The sequence below is a fragment of the Hyaena hyaena genome, unplaced genomic scaffold (assembly GCF_003009895.1).
Source record: "Hyaena hyaena isolate Hyena2069 unplaced genomic scaffold, ASM300989v1 scaffold_250, whole genome shotgun sequence".
Lineage (NCBI taxonomy): Eukaryota > Metazoa > Chordata > Mammalia > Carnivora > Hyaenidae > Hyaena > Hyaena hyaena.
In genome coordinates, this window is record NW_024080882.1 from 1,576,798 (window position 1) to 1,593,903 (window position 17,106).

A 17,106-nucleotide genomic window follows, 5' to 3' on the forward strand; every position below is an offset into this window, starting at 1 on the left:
CTGCAGTCGGCCACAGTCATCAAAACCAGGGACAGGAGAGTGGAAAGAATACCCACAGGGAAACATAAAGGTTGGGCTGTTCAAAGCTCCTTTCTAGTATTTGTTGAGTTCTTACTGTGTGCGTTTGGTATGAAATGCAGGATGTGGGCAGCCTGAGGAAGGGTGAGGTGATAAAAGTTAATCTGTCACCACGCACAGTGCCTTCCCTTAACTTCTGTATCAGAGCTCAAGTCTCTGAGAATGCCCCATGGGGGTAAATTGGCCACTCTTTTATCCAGGTAGGCCCCGTGCATGGCCCCGTTGCCCAAGTCAGCGCTGCTTGTCCTGGGATGGCACTAACGGCTTCCTTTCCTCTCCGTGAGAAAAGCGGTGGCCCTTACTTGTCATCGCTGATCCTCCCCTGCCTTCTGAAGGTGACCCCACGTCCAACTTCTCAACGTGTACAATGATGGAGCGGATGGGGAACAGACAATTCTTTGAGATGCAGAAACAAAGCTCAGTTCTGACTGAGCACCAATGAGATCTTCAGGAAGGAAATGTCTTCGTTCCAAGAGCCTCCCCAAGCAGAAAAGGATTAATTGGATCAATTACAGCGCCCAGCCACGGGGCAGACTCCATTGCAAGGATCAGCTCTGTGAAGCCACCCGAACCATAAACCATCTAGAAATTCGCTCCTCCCCACATGGCATTTCCTAATGAGCACTGTTTGGATGCAATCACTTCTCTCCACACATCCTTTCCTCCAGTTTCAACAGAACGAAGGGTTGCAGAGAACAGACCTCATAAAACAACTCTGTTTCGGGTCCTTGCAGGAAACCCTCAGTTTCCACCATTCTTCTGGGAACCCGCAACGGCCTGTGCTCACAAAACATGGCTACCAAGATGAAGACTATCTGCAATCTAGTCACAAACTAGAAGGGACAGCGAAGATGAGAAGAATTTCCAGCTCACACCACCCCTTTTTCTCATTCAACTTAAACACACTAGACCAAACGGCACTCTAGATGAAAAGCCTCCCTTAAAGAAAAAAATGTTAAGGGCCCATCTGTGCAGAGTCACTACACTTTTGGGGACACCTTCTTCTATTCAGTGACTTATTATCACATGACCTCGATGAATATAATGGGTTAGGAGGCCTACATCTGTTCATGCAAAACTGTTAATACAAAACATTTAAAATCTAAAGCTTTCCCATTTTACGGGACGGTAGGTGGAATTCACTGCCCTAAACAATTCACTCAGATTACAGGTAAAAACTCAAAAGGTGGGCAAGGGATGGAAGAAGGCAATTAATGTGTATGGGGGCCAGGGGGGAACAGCCGTCCAAAAAATCTACAGAAAAGCTAAATGTGTTACCAGCTAGAATATTAGCAATAACTTGCTGACTTAACTCCCCATGACAAATCTAATTAGAAGGTGGCATTAAATGTTTCCAGGTGTTTAATTAAGTGTGATAATTATTTCTTTCCTTAAAGACAGATGGAGTCATATGTTTACATTTCACAGCATAATGTTTCCTCAGTTAAAACGCTGTGGAAACACTTTTGTGTTAACACAGGATTGAAACCAGGACAAAAATATCTGCTGTGATAAGCAGCACTTAGAGTGATTTATCAACTCTTGCATGCATATGCCAATAGACAATGGCACCTAAAGGCTGCTCTGTTTCAGCGATTTCTTTTAGCCACAAAGTTTTCTGCCACCCTTGCACCTCAATGAAAATTTTCTGTCGATTTGTCATCTCCATATCAGCATGTCTTGAATGAAGTCTTAGGGAAGTGGGGAGATTTTATGGGGATCTTTACTTTCACGGCAAGAATAAAACGAGATAGAGAATTCAGAGACTATTAGAGATGGATGAAACCGCAGCAATCGGGGAATCACTTTATGGTCGGAATCAAGTACAGAGCAGCTATCAATTAACTTTTTTTTTTTTTAAGTAGCCTTCATGCCCAGTGAGAAGCCCAACATCAGGCTCGAACACAGGACTGTGAGATCAAGACCTGAGCTGAGATCAAGAGTCAGGCACTCAACTGACTGTGCTACCCAGGCGCCCTTAACTTTTTCTTAAATGCAGAAATGTACCCTACATTGAGATAGTACTGACCCCCCCCCATAAAATAATTTACAGAGGCATGTAATTATCAGTCTTAAGTAAGTCAAGGATTCTGTTGTTGCAAGAACGGGCTCTCAGCTACTGTTCCCTTCCTCCCATGATCCCGAAGGATATTGCCTTTTTTACCGAAAGCTGTGTTTTAATTAGCTGGCTTTAGCATTACTGTGTCTCTGAATCAATAAACATCCTTTCGAAATGTCAAAGTTTGGTTGGTCAGCTTGGCCTTGAGCATGCCTGTCAGCCTCCCCGGGTCTGAAGGCACTCCTCAGGTGTTCCTGCATCAGGTGCTTTGGGCTGAAGTGTCACACGAGCGCGCGCAGGGACACACACAAACTTTCTTATTCAAAGGAAGTCTCCACCAAACGATCTCAAGGCAAAAACTCTAGTCTGCCGGTTTTACAATGCAGGGTAGGATTACAATCTCAGGCCAGCATCTCGGTCTGCAATCTGGGGCATCGTGATAACCCGGTCAGTCCTCTGGACAGCATGAGCTCTTAACAGGCAGGCGTGACAACACAGCGGGGAACGCGTCTACAGAAGGAAGGAAGGAATCGCGAGTGGGGCTCAGGGCAAGAGGTGGACGCTAAGGGGTCGGCCCAAGTCGTCAGGGCTGCTAGCTGGAGGTCTGATGAGTCGCTGCGACGCAGAAACTAGGTAAAACTCCGGGGAGTTTCCGGAGCTGTGGTCGCCTCCACACACATTTACACACACTCGCTCACATGCACCCACTCACACCCACTCACTCCCGAACGTCTGGGGGAGCGGAAAGCGCGCCCCCAGGAGCAGCCCGCAGCCCAGAGGCCAGGGAAGCCCCGCGAGGGTGTGTGAGAGACCGGCGCACCCGGGAGGCACTTACTCGGAAGGGAGGGCGCGGTGGCGCCGGGACACAGAGGCGAACCTGGTGATCTGACGGCGCGGAGTTCCCTAGCGGCTCGAACGCTCGCGGGCTTCCGCGGACCGATCAGCAGAGCGCGGGCCTGACCAGGCGGGAGAAAAGAGCCAGGGGCCGGGGGCGGGGCGGGCCGGCGTGGGGTGGAGCGGAACGGCCGGGGCGGGGCGGGAGAGGAGGAGCCAGAGGCGGGGCTACGGGAGGTTCTAGGAAGTAGGGGCGGGGCAAGGAGGAGGAGCTAGAGGGTCTGGGGCGGGGCCGTAAGGAGCTAGGAGTCCGGAGCGGAGCTGAGAGGAGGAGCTAAGGGAGTGGGGGCAGAGCTGGCCATGGAGGAGGGCCATGGGCGGGGGTGTGGGCGTGGCTAAAAAGTCGGAGCGGAGCTGAGAGGCGGAGCCAGGAGGCTGCGGGTAGAACGCGCCAGGTAGGAGGAGCCGAGGCAGGGTGTGGGAGGAGCTGTGCTGCCGCGGGCGGGGCCAGAAGGAGCGATAAAGGCGGAGGGCGGAGCTGGGAGGAGGGGCTAGGAGTCCCCGGACTGAGCCAGCAGGAAAAGCAGACGAAAGGTGGAGAAGGCGTGGGAGAGGTAGAGCGGCAGAGCTAGGTGAATGATCTAGGAGGTTCTGGGCTGGGAGGAGGAGGCGGGTATTCTGGACTGGGCGAACCCAACCTGACACCCCGGGTGGGGCGGCAGGTGCTCCATAGGACGTGGAAGAGGGCCAGGCAGCGGTCTGGAAGCTGGATCCCGAATGGAATGAGAGACCTATGCACGAGGGGCCAGATGGCTTGAGGGACACGCTTGGGCCTCTGTATCTTCAGTTGTAAAAATGAAATACTAGCCTCATAGGGTGTTGAGACGGTTAAATGAGCTCATGCATGGTTAACACCGTGCCTAGCACGAAACAGGTACGCGTGACTGTTGGTGTCTGTTGTCACTAGTATTGATGAGAAATATCCCTGTATATAACCCCCTATATCCCAAATCCCACAACCCCACCTGCCTTTTTTTTTTTTTTTTTCCTGGGGAGGGGAGGTTCAGCCTATACTAGCATCAAGCCTACCCGGCGGTGTCTGATGCACTCACCCACTCATGATTCCTGCTTTCCATTCGCGGAGGTTGCAGTTAAAGGCTGATTGGTTTCTAGGGAGTTAGCATGGTCTCAGTCCCTTCCGTGGACTTCACTATGACTTCTACTGCGCTTGGGGCCAAAGGCTAGCTCTCCGCCTGGGGATCGGGCAGAACTAGGCCTTACTTCTGCTGAGAAGCACGACCCACGGTAGTGGTGCAAGAAGTTTCTGACCTTCATGGGAGCACAATGAATCCATCTATACCACAAACTCCATTAAACACCTGCTATAAGGTGGCTCTGTGCAGAGGGTTGGGAATACTAATACTAGCAAAACTTATTATGTGCAAGTCAGCATTCTAATCCTCACAACAAGTGTACAAATCCTATAGCTACCTAATTTTGCAAAGAGAAGTCATAGTGAAATAAAACAGACTGCTCAATGTTACACATTTAGGAGGTGGCACAGTATGGTTGGGAGACAGGGATGTAAACACTTTGTAGGTGAAATAGACCAGAAAATCACAACGCATTTGTGTTTAATGGCCCAAATAAGAATATTCGCAAGGTTCAAGGGTATTGAGAAGAGTACACTATCCTGTGGTTATAGCTATGGGGAAGGGAGTGTCAGGAAAACATTCCTGAAGAAGGTGATTGATGTCTGAGCTGGGTTTAGAAGAAGGAATATGAGTCAGATGGAGAAATGGGCACAGGAAACTTTTTTCAAATATTAAGAAGGGTTGGGGAAAAGTGAAGTATAGATTGGATTGAAAGCAAAATAACAAAAGACGACAAAAATCCAAGTGTTTTTTGGTTGTTTTGCTTGTTTGTTTTGTTTTGTTTTCTTCCTATGGGAGCTAAAGAGCGTTAATTTGACCCTGGGTTCGTAGAAATCCAGAAGCATTTTAATCATGTCGATTGTTCTAGAAAGATTAATCTGAAAACAGCATAGGGAATTTCAGAGCCAGGAAACTTGCTTGTGAAGTTATTGAAATACGTCAGGTTGGGATACTGTGGTAGGCAGAATAAAGAATCTAGGAAAGACGTCCACTCCCTAATCTCTGGAACACTTTGCGGATGTAATTAAGTTCAAAGACGACGAGATGGGGAGCTTATCTTGGATTATTTGAGTGGATCTAAGATAATCATGTGAGTTCTATAACGTGAAGGAGTGAGTTGGAGAGATTCAAAGTATGAAAGTAACCGGACCTGGTTTAGGAGCCAAGGAACAGGTGGCCTCTTGAAGTTGGGATTGTACTTGAGCCAACAAAAAATATGAACCTCAGTCCTAGGACCACAAGGAAGTGAATTCTGTGAGGAAACCAAATGAGCAGGGAAAGGGGATCCTCCCTTAGAGCCTCTGAAAAGGAACTCAGGTCTTGAGGTGACACTTTGATTTTATCCTGTTGAGACCCACACCGGACTTCTGACCTACAGTACCATAAAATAATAAATTCATGTTGTTTTAAAACCTTATATTAGTGGTAATTTGTTGTGACAGTTATAGGAAATGAATATGGATGCTGAAGGCCTAAACTAAGTGGTTGGAAGGAAGGCGGCTCATGCAGGCCCTGGAAATGGATGAGATGTGGGGGTTGAGGGAAGGAGAGTCATCTAGGTTGATTCATAGGATTTCTGGTTTGGCAGGCTCAGTCTTTGGTGGTGCTGCCTAATAGAGGGAGGGACAAAGGCACTTGCTTTCTAAACACTTTTTGAGTCTGCAGTGATGCAACGAAATTAAGATGGAGACTTCGTACACTCCCATCCTTCCACACCTCCAAATAATTAGAAACAATCCACGAATCCCCATGGGCAGTGATATTTGTCACCACCCACCCAGAATTCTAGTATTGTATCTGCCCTGGGTAAACTGGATGATTTAGGACAAAGCACAAAGTGTTTAATGAGACCTGGCTGCTCCAGCTGTATGAGACAGGAGGAGAAGACCGTCTCCATGATTGCCGCAAGTCAGCCAGGATGTCGTGGTGTCTACAACTTCGACCCCAGTAACCGCTACCACTGCTTCTCTATAATCTCCCATGTTCCCAACTGCACCCTAAAACAGCAATGCCCAGAGCCCCTTCTATCTTTATCTGTATAAAAAGATTCTATCATCTGTCTTCACTATTCTATATTCTAACCATAGTCTCTCATCCTTTTCCTAACTTTTGACTCTTCCTTTAACCTCACATAGACTTGTATTTCTCCCATTCGTCTTCCTTTCCTACCCAGCCTAACCCCAATAGCCAGCACTTCAGCCACTCAGTGCTAGTGCTTCCTGTTCCAGTACCTCAAGTCCTCTCCTTGTGCTCAGCTGGCAAATCTTTCTAGCCATCCTCATTTTCCATACGAACTACTCAACAGTGAAACTTGATTCTCTACAGACTCATGACTTGTAATCTCAGCTAAGTCTGCGTGCAGCCTGGATATCCTCCTACATCATGGGTAGAATGAAAAGGGTTCAATCTTTACCCCTTTCTTTGAGACATCTTTCCCACCCCTCACCCTTCCTGCTCTTGATATGCCATCTTACTACTTCCTATTCAGTACAATATATACAGATCATCAAGAGGGAACTTTCTCAGCTTTCTGTTGGTGCTAGCAACTGCATCCATCTGCATCCACTCATTTTGACTTTCTTCTCATCGCAGTGGATCAGAGCGGAAACCCTCTCAATAGTTCTCTCCCCACCCCCATCCCCTGCGAGCTCTCCCTTTTATCTGTATGGGCTACATTCACTTAACTATCCCTTCTCTTCTATCCTCAACCTCTCAAGTTCTAGACTTTCCTTGCAACACATAAAAATGCTAAGATTTTAGGGGCGCCTGTGTGGCTCAGTCGGTTAAGCGTCCGACTTCGGCTCAGGTCATGATCTCGCGGTTCATGGGTTCGAGCCCCGCGTCGGGCTCTGTGCTGACAGCTCAGAGTCTGGAGCTGCTTCAGATTCTGTGTCTCCCTCTCTCTCTGCCCCTTCCCTGCTCACTCTGTCTCTCTCTCTCAGAAATAAATTAAAAAAAAAAACATTTAAAAAATGCTAAGATTTTTTAAATGACATAAAATTAAAAATTCTCCATGGACTCTGCCACCTTCTGTCACTGCAACCCACTTTACTAGGGCTGTCTAGACCTGACAGGCCACAGGTGCTAATAGTAGAAACAATGCAGAGTGGCCATCACCCTCAGGGCTGACTTTAGGGGGCTGGGGAAGGGGACTCTACAATCTCAGGCAACTTGCATTGCTGTCTTCTGAGAACTACTAGTCTTCCCTTTATCTTTGGTAAAGACTGAGGACTCCATCTTACTTCAAGTGTAATAATATTTAGAAATTAACAACGTAATTCACTTAATTGAGCAAATAGACACTTGAATCACTTCATTTTCAAATTAGCTCTTGTATATTTCCAATGTGGGATCATAAAAAAAAAAAGTATTACAAACTAGGTATCATCTAATCCCTAGTCCGTTATTGAGTGCCTAAACATAGTTTTAAATAACTGCAGCTCCATCTGGATTAATGAATCCTCCCAGACCAAAATCCCAACACCCTATAAAATATATGGAGTAGGGGTAGCTGGAAATACTTCTATGCATATCTGGTTTCGCTTCTGCCCAGATGAAAGTAGGAACTAACTTTAGACAAACTTGTAGGTTTTTAAAAATCTTCTGATCCAGTTCTCCTGCACTCTTCTCTCTTGTTGGAAGTCCCAACTCTTCCTTACTCAGTGTCAGCCCCCTTTTTTAAGTGTAAGAAAATAACTGCATAGAACCATGGTTTTGTGCAACAAAAATCTATGCATAGGGGTGCCTGGATGGCTCAGTTGGTTAAGAGTCTGACTTCGGCTCAGGTCATGATCTCACTCCTTGTGAGTTTGAGACCTGCATTGGGCTCTATGCTGACAGCTCAGAGCCTGGAGCCTGCTTCAGACTGTCTCCCTCTCTCTCTGCCCCTCCCAGACTCTCACTCTGTGTGTCTGTCTCTCTCAAAAATAAACATTTAAAAAAATTAAAAAGTTAATTAAAAAATTAAAGGTATACACAAATACTCTGAGAGGAGAGTGGAAGTGACTCATATTCCCTGGGTGAACAGGGAAGATTTCACAAAAGAGCTTCCATCCAACTAAGTCAGAAAGGATGAATGGAATTTTCCAGGCAGAGAGAAGGACATTTCAGGAAGTGTGAAGAGAGAACGAAGATATGATCTAACATTTCCCAGCATGCTAAGAGCACTGAAGTGAGGATGTGCACCTCAAACGCAGCCATGGGAATAATACCTATGTATCCTTTGTGCTTTAACTATAATTTCATGGAAGTTCGTCAATGAATGTACCTGATTCAAAACATGGCTACAACTTCACCATCCCCCCATATCAGTATCTGTCTACTCACTGCTTCAACTCTTTCCAGTACTATTTCTCTTTTCAAAGCATTATAATAACATAATCTTGTCCCTAAGGTCATAATATGAGTAAAGAGTATATATGTTTTCCCAAAAAAAGTCGAGGTGCAGATTGGGTAGGGTAATTGTCCATGTCATGCAGACTAGAAACTCGAGGACAGAATACAAATTTGGGGATCAGTGATCTTTCCTATTACTTCCATAGACCACAATCTCCACTGACAGCTAGTATAGATCACTAGTGATTATACCTTCATCATGGAGTATTTTTCACTATTTAATCAGAATTACTTACCTCCTATAACATAGTAACTAAAACACACTGCTTCTGAAGAAGGGTTGCTAGAACTATTGCTTGCATCAAAGGATGACTATCCACAATCTTAGCCAATTCAATCACCTACCGTCCCCATGAAACCAAGTTCTCTGCATGTTTCCAGATGTTCAACTTTTGAGCCACTCTGTATAGAAATGAAACTGCTGCGCCTTGTTAGAACCCTTATTTTTCTGCGATTGCATGACTGGACTCCTTATCCATGTGGTTTCTTCCTTACCTCAATTATTTTATCTTTTTTGAACATCTCAAATCTCAATTGTGCCTATCCCAAATACTTGTTTTGTTTTGTCTTTGGCCACACAATTCTACTCTGAAAAGATTTTTTCTACAAATATGGTATAAAACTCCTGCTCTATTTATGGAGTTCTCTTGTATACTTACCCATGAAATGGCTAGTCCAAGTTGGCAGGCCTGCACTTGATTTTAAACAAGTCTTGGGGCGCCTGGGTGGCTTAGTCGGTTAAGTGTCCGACCTCAGCTCAGGTCATGATCTCATGGTTTGTGGGTTCAAGCCCCGTGTTGGGCTCTGTGCTGACAGCTCAGAGCCTGGAGCCTGCTTCAGCTTCTGTATCTCCTCTCTCTGCCTCTCCCCTGCTTATGTTCACTCTCTCAAAAATATGTAAACATTAAAATTTTTTTAATTTAAATTAAAAAATGAACAAGAAAGGCTCCCACCTTACTTCTGGAATACTGCCAGCACAGCACCCCCACGTGGTGGGCTATGACTCCCATGCTGTTCTCCTGCAATCACTTCACTTTCCCTCCAATTACCAATCTTCAGAGTAAAGAGTTGATGTGCTAGCTCCTTCTATGTGTGAATTATCTGTGTGTATATGTGTACACACAGGTCTTTCTACCTAACAATGGTTATTAGCTAAACAAATAACAAATATAAACAAATTTATTAATTTGTTTAAATAAAACAATGGTTTTATTTTTAAAAAATTATTCAATATTGTAGTGAATTATGATGGCCTCAGGGTAGGGACATAGCCAACATTGTGTTTATATTCCTTTTGTGGAGATCTCAGAAAGATTTCATGGTGTGCCATGTAGATCCTTTTTAGATCATGGAATTTCTAAGAATCTTAATGTGGTATACTACAGCAACTTTGGATGTAGCTCAAGGTAGTTAGCCTGTTTGAGAAAACAGTATGCGTGTGGTTTTTTTCCGAGCGGATTTATATGTTAATATATAAGAAACACAGAAAGCTTTTAAAAGCAAATTTATTAGATTCAACTGTAAGAGACAGGGATAGATACCATAAAATGTAAAGAGGACTTTGAATCCTGAAACTTCTCTTGTCAAGAAATAGGCAGACACTCTTTTTCAGTTAAAAATAAGGGCCACTTTTGTAGGAAAAGGCTCAGTGCTTAAAAAAAAAATCAGCTCAATGGTGGAGGCAAGAGCAGTGGAGAATTAATTCCAGGGAAGAGGATTACTCAAGGGAATGGTGACTGGTGCCCAGTTACACTTCCGAATCTCTACGGACCAGGTACTACCATATCTGCAAGTTCTCCTTTTAGAATGGGAGATAGCCATATGATCTGTCTCACAACTGTATATACGTTGTGTGCAAGGCACATAACATGTCTCATTGGTTCATAGGTCTTTGAGAAGTACTCTACACAAAGACCCTCATTCAAGGAGTCAAATACACACTTGGACCTGATTTTGACAATGGAATCCTGGGGCTCAAGCCTGACCTGGAAGCAATAGTAGGATGAAAATACTGGAGTTTGGGGAAGTATTGTGCATGTGGGAGGAAATACAGATTTTTGAAAAAAAAATTTTTTTCTTAATGTTTTATTTCTGAGAGAGAGAAAGCGAGCATGAGCAGGGGAGGGTCAGAGAGACAGGGAGATAGAGTCGGAAGCAGGCTCCAGGCTCGGAGCTAGCTGTCAGCACCGAGCCTGACACGGGGCTCGAACCCACGAACCATGTGATCATGACCTGAGCTGAAGTCGGACGCTTAACTGACTGAGTCACCCAGGCGCCCCGAGGAATACAGATTTTAAAATGCATTTAGCACTTATCCGGGTCTCATATACTGTAGTGCTTAATTTTTACTACACAGGTGATACCTATACATTGAGTAGACATTTGCACACAAGTATCTCTACTGAGCAAACGGGCTGTCACACCAATTGTTTCTATTACCCATCTGTATTTGCTGTAGGAGAACCTAAGGAATTTTTCTTATTTCCAGGAGCTTTGTGAAACCATGCTGATACTATAACTGCATTCTCTCTCTGAATTACTGGCCAAATACATACAAGAGACAACCAAGCAAGCAGAAGGGGAAAAAAGTCATGAAAAACTGTTTAGCTTTGAAATTAACTATAGCAAAAGCTATACACATTTCTAAAAGACTGATAAGGACATTTAAGTAATGTATGTTCAACTTTTTCCAAGTAATCCAAAGGGTGACATTTTACCTTTTCTACTTTTAATAATATCAAGCATCAAAATATCTCAAGAGCTCAGAGAGTATTCCTGACAAGAACTTCATTCAACAGAGCAGCTCTCAAAGCCATTAAGTTCTATATGGTTTAAAGTCAGAGCTTGTCTGTCTGTCTAACACACACACACACACACACACACACACACACACACACACACACACACCTGTTGCTCCGTAGGGTTCAAAGGAGTTTTAGGAAAATATTACCTCCTTCTTCCTTTCTCCCATGTAAACTTTTCTGTATTCCTCCATACGTTATTTATCTCTACATACATACAGGACTAAAAAACACCCCTGAAGACAATATGGGATATTATACCTTTTACTTAGAAAATTTTCTCACTAACCACTTTTCAGGTCGGCAGATACAAACTTAACCTTACTTTAGTGTTGAGATGATATTCTATTGCATGGATGTTTGACATTTTATTCAACCATTTATGTACAAATTACCATTTAGATTTCCAGGGTTGTTTTTTTTTTCCCTCCAGATAGTTCAATGAACATCTGTGTATTTATATATATGTGCAAGGCTGCTTTTATCCTTATAGGATAATTGCTCAAGACTGCTTAGTCAAAGTATGTGTATTCAATGCTGACAAGAATCTAGGTAACACTGTCAGAAAGTACTTCTAGCAGCAGTATTTCAGGGTGCCCATTTTCTTGCATCTTGACCAAAATTGATGTTGTCACTTGACTTTATATGAATCTGATCGATGAAAAGTGGTATCACACTGTTGCTTTCCCTGCCCCCCCAACATTCCTTTAACCATTATGAGGATGGACATACTTTATACTTGCTGACTTTTTCAATGTCCTGTTTTATGAGCTGATTTCTCCAACAACTTACCATCTTAAGGTTCTTTTCTTATTAATAACTTCCCTATTACTATACAAGTATTTCTTATAGTCTACCTGTTCTTTTAACTTTGACGGTTGTCCCCTGCCATGACATTAAATTTTTTGGTTTAGTAAAATATATCTGTCTGCATTCGCAACTCTGTTAAAAAAAAAGTGGTCATCACTTTAAGGTCATCTAACAAATTTCTTATATGGGTATGTTTGTATGTGTTTTCACCGTTGAGACCAGGGTGAGAAAGTCTTGCAATTTTTTTAAAGTAATTTTTAAAAAAAAGGAGAAACGAGTTTGGGCAAAACAAAGAGAGCAAGATAGTAAGAAGGAATTGATCATCCATAATTCTACAAAAGAAAAATCCTACATTTCAGAAAATGAGACTTGCAATGTTGTAAATTTTTCCATCATGACAAAGCCACATTCTCAGAAAAAACACAATTTAAAAAATGTATCTTGATGTATCCATTCCATTAATGTGGATGAAATTTTACATGTATGTACATCATTTTATATTTAAATATACATTCTTACTTTTTATTCTCCTCAGTTTTGAATAATGCTTACCTATTAAGTTAACAAGATTATAGAAAAGGAAAAGCAAGGTATTTAGGAAAATTAATCCTTCCTATATTTTACCAAATATAAATACAGAAATTCTCTATTTTAAAATGTCATGTATACTTTAAGTCAACTAAAGTTGCATAAATATTACTTAAAACAGTACCATGCTAAAAAAAAAGTCACTGCATGATTGTTTATTTAAAATATTATGACTCTGATGTAAATACATATGGGCTTACATAATTTATTACTCGTATAAACCCTCAATTAAAATGCTTCATTGTTCATCCACAATGCCTTTTTTTCTAATAAGCATAATAAATTTTCTATCTCATTGAAAGTGTTTAAAGCCTTTTGAATCCTGATTTGTGAAATTATTGAAAAATAACTTAAGCTTACCTATATCAAAGTTATTGTTTGCAATGCCATCACAGATTTATCCTTTGCAAAATAGTCACATATTGTTATTGCACAATTAAAGATACAGGTTATTATGTGCACATAAACTCTCTACATAATTAATGACAGTGTTTTCACTGCAACTAGCTTAACACATTTAAAATTATGAATACAATTTACAAAATCTTTAACAATATACTTTTAAGATAAAAGTATCCTGAGGATATTACAAAATTCATTTTACCAGCCCTTCATTTCTTCACTTTGACTCTTCTTCAGTTTCCCAGGTAATAGTTGTCCATATTTTGTTACATAAAAATGTTTTTATAGTTACTATTAACAAAATATATTTAAGCTAAATAGTATATCATTGTCCCTTAAACACTTAGTCCCATCTGCTTCCAGTCTCCTTGGCTAAAATCAAGTATTTATCAAGTTTTCTGTAATTTTTAATCAGAAAAAGGTATAGCACAGAACAGACAGAAATAGGGTTAGCATATTTAAGTTAAAAGCATTGTGCATTTTTAATATTTTGGTCATATTTTATAGTAAAATAATATATTTTGGCAAAAAATAATAAAATAGAAGGTTTAATTTATTTTCTATCAGTGGTAGATCTGGCGGGTATTTTACATTTGTAAATATTATCTATTTAATTTGACTGCCTTCACATTTGTTTCTAAAAACACTGCTATATGGTGTTTAGAACTTTGAGACTAAAAGCACCTAAAAAGGAAAAAGAAATGTAAGTAAAATGTTTGGTGCTCAAAAAGTCTTTGACAAATTCAAAAACTTACTTTTAGGTGTCTCATATATGCCAACACAGAATCATTATTGCCTGCTAAGACTTAAGTGACTCAAGATAACTTTAAATAATAATCTTGGATGTCTTCCTGAAATTATTTGAAAATTAGGATGGGAATTCAAAACCTAAGAACAAAAAAACAGCTGCAAAAAAAGTTGCTATTCTAGTGGCAGTAATTGTTATGGCACAAAAACACATGAAAAGACTTGTAGTTTTCTCTGATATATACACAAACTAAGTTCAAATAAGATGTCTAAGATATATTACATATATACACTCACACTTGGGCTCCAGACAGGACACTGAGGAGAACTTTATATAAGACTGAAGTCCCAATGACAGTTCCTAATGAATATGTTCATTATGTTTTTTATTCTTACCCAATTATCATCTACCATTAATTAATAGAAGAGTTTGAGATGCATATGTATGAAAAAAGAAGTAATAGTGTGCTGAGTCAAGTGAGGACTGATGTCAACTGCCTTTACATAAAGGGTATTTTTACTGCTAAAGAAATTCATACAGAGATATCTGCAGAAGAGTTTATCAACAATAAGGAAACAAAAGTCCTTTAACATTATGACGTACTCAGTATAACATATTATAAATATGTACTATTACAGTATTACTTATACATTCTACTTTAGGCGACATAGTCTAATTCTGAATGACCTTGTTAATTTTTAAGGCATCAGTGCATCAAGGGCAAAGCTCCATAAAATAAGTATGAAACCAAAAAAGCATTAGTTTATCTGTGGCAGAGAGAGAGAGTGATCAGCGTACACTGTATGTGTTGGCCACTTCCAGGGAACAGGTAATCAATTACACATCCTATTGTCAAACTGTCAGAGCATAAATTTCACATCATTTTTCAACACTTCATTTAGTGGGCTAAACTGATCTGGCAGTATCCTCATCTTCATTGTGCCATCGGCCCCACATGAGAACACGTGGTTTGCTGGCCCTGTCTCAATCTGCATCACTCCAGTTCCAATGTTCCGGAAAATAGACTGCCGGGAATGTTCGTTGATAAAAGTGTGGAGAAGAGTAAAGGTAGATAGACTCCAAATCTGAAAGATGTTAGAAACAAAATTAAAAAGTGAGGTTGACGATTACTTTAAAAATCCAAATGAAAAATTTAAGCCTGTTTTCTTATGCAAACAAGGAATTTCTAAAACAAGTATGGGAAAAAAAAACCCCTGTGTAGGCCTAAGGTCTTAACCTCTTGATTCTATGTTGCAATTTCCCAAATTATTATCACATTCTTCAAAATCTATCCATTTAAAGAGGAAGGTAATTTAAACCTTGCATCAGAGATGACAACTTAGGCACAAGGAGGTTAAGTGTACACAGCTAAACAAACTTGTAATATTGTAGGGACTATAACAAGACTTCTTATCTCTCAACAAAGCTTGTGCTGTGTAGCTTATAACGGGGTAATCTTTTATAACACTCAGCAAGGGATTAGAACCACTGAAAAGAGGGCTTCAGAAAAGGAAAAACAATGTTCCACCTGCAGGATAAATTATCACAACTTCAGCAGACTTAATTTATAAGCTTTTCTATTTTTAGCCCCTACCAAAATAAATGCATCTATTCCTAAAGTAAATTATTACAAAGTAACTTATAAGCATCTTCACATATGTGAAGAACCTAAATGCTTTTGGGACATTCATTTTAACTTTAGGGAAACTCAAACAGTCCTGATTGAGATTCCTTTTTTTAAAACTTTCTTTTTCCCAAGAAATTCATTAGTACATATTACTCTAGACTTGCTTGTTGTGATTTCTAAACATGTATTTTTTAAGTATTTATTTGTTTTGAGAGAGAGAGAGAGAGAGAGATAGAGAGAGAGAGAGAGAGAGAACGAGAGCACAGGTGTGAGTAGGGGAGCGGCAGAGAGAGAGAATCCCAAGCAGGCTCCTTACTCAATGCAGAGCTTGACTTAGGGCTAGATGTCAGAACTGTGAGATCATGACCTGAGCCAAAATCAAGAGTCAGATGCTTAACCGACTGAGCCACCCAGGGACCCCAAGTTGTGACTTCTGAATATTATGTGGTATACTTTCAAATCTCTTTTTACTTGATTAAATAATAATCCTCAGAATCAGAGCACAAACTAATCTAAAAAACAAACCTAATACAACTAATTGTAAACCTAAAACAACTAAAACCTAATACAACTTATTCTAAATGGAAAGCAGTTCAAATAAGAAACTAGCTTCAAATGGAAGAAAAATAATTTTATTTGGAAGTTAGTGTATGTATCTGATTTTTAGAAAAGCCTTTTCGGGGCATCTGTGTGGTTCAGCTGGTTAAGTGTCCAACTTTGGCTCAGATCATGTCATGATCTCGTGGTTTGTGAGTTCGAGCCCCACGTTGGGGTCTGTGCTGACAGCTCAGAACCTGGAGCCTGCATTGGATTCTGTGTCTGCCTCTCTTTCTCTGCCCCTCCCTAGCTTGCACTCTCTCTCAAATCAAAAATAAATAAATAAATAAACATTAAAAAAAAGCCTTTTCAAAATTCCATAATTCTAGTTAATTTTTTTCTGGCTGATAATTATGAAAATAATATGCAGGTTCTAAAAAAAGTAGCCCAAATTATTTATTATTATTATTATTATTCATTTTTGGGAGAGAGAAACAGCATAAGGAAGGGGCAGAGACAGAGGGGGACAGAGAACCCAAAGCAGGCTCCAGGCTCTGAGGTTCAGCACAGAGCCTGACGTGGGGCTCGAACTCCCCAACCGAATGAGCCAAAGTCGGACACTTAGCCAAATGAGCCACCCGGGCTTCCCCCACCCCGCCCACCAACTTATTCTTACTTAATAGTGTCACTAGGGGTTAACTTAATGGATTCTAAGAATGTAGACTCGTTCAGTGGGTTGCTGGCCATTACAACAACTTAGGGACTCGTCTAAACTGACTTACCCCTACAGATTTTCCAAGTGCAGCCAGAGGACCCTCCAACAAAACTGCCAAGTATGTAATACGAAAATGCATATTGGGTCCTAGCAACAGTATTTCTGGGATGGGATGCAGTTAAAAAGCTGCTTAACATTTTAAATAACCTCTAAGATTTAAACACAGTGGAGTTTGAGAAGCACAGGGCTTATCTAGGTACATTCATAACTGAATTAGACACTGAGTGGCTGGATGCTAATGCTATGTAAATGAAAAAGGGAGAGTAACTCAGGATAAAGGAAAATATTACTGTATTTC

At 41.2% G+C, this 17,106-nt stretch overlaps 2 protein-coding genes across 3 annotated transcripts in view; both read right to left on the reverse strand.

Annotated features, from left to right (window-relative positions):
* Positions 1-3,093, reverse strand: part of TNFAIP8 (TNF alpha induced protein 8) — a 131,050-nt gene extending 127,957 nt beyond the window's left edge. Inside the window, exon 1 of the mRNA XM_039244965.1 lies at positions 2,973-3,093. Within this exon, the coding sequence (XP_039100896.1) occupies position 2,973 (1 nt within the window). The 5' untranslated portion in view covers positions 2,974-3,093. The remainder of the gene's footprint in view (positions 1-2,972) is intronic.
* A 9,765-nt stretch (positions 3,094-12,858) lies between these two features.
* The window catches only part of DMXL1 (Dmx like 1), a 130,168-nt gene continuing 125,920 nt past the window's right edge, over positions 12,859-17,106 (reverse strand). For both annotated transcript variants that reach the window (XM_039244948.1, XM_039244947.1), the window contains one exon: positions 12,859-14,954. In XM_039244948.1, coding sequence (XP_039100879.1) covers positions 14,730-14,954 — 225 coding nt within the window. In that variant the 3' untranslated portion in view covers positions 12,859-14,729. The remainder of the gene's footprint in view (positions 14,955-17,106) is intronic.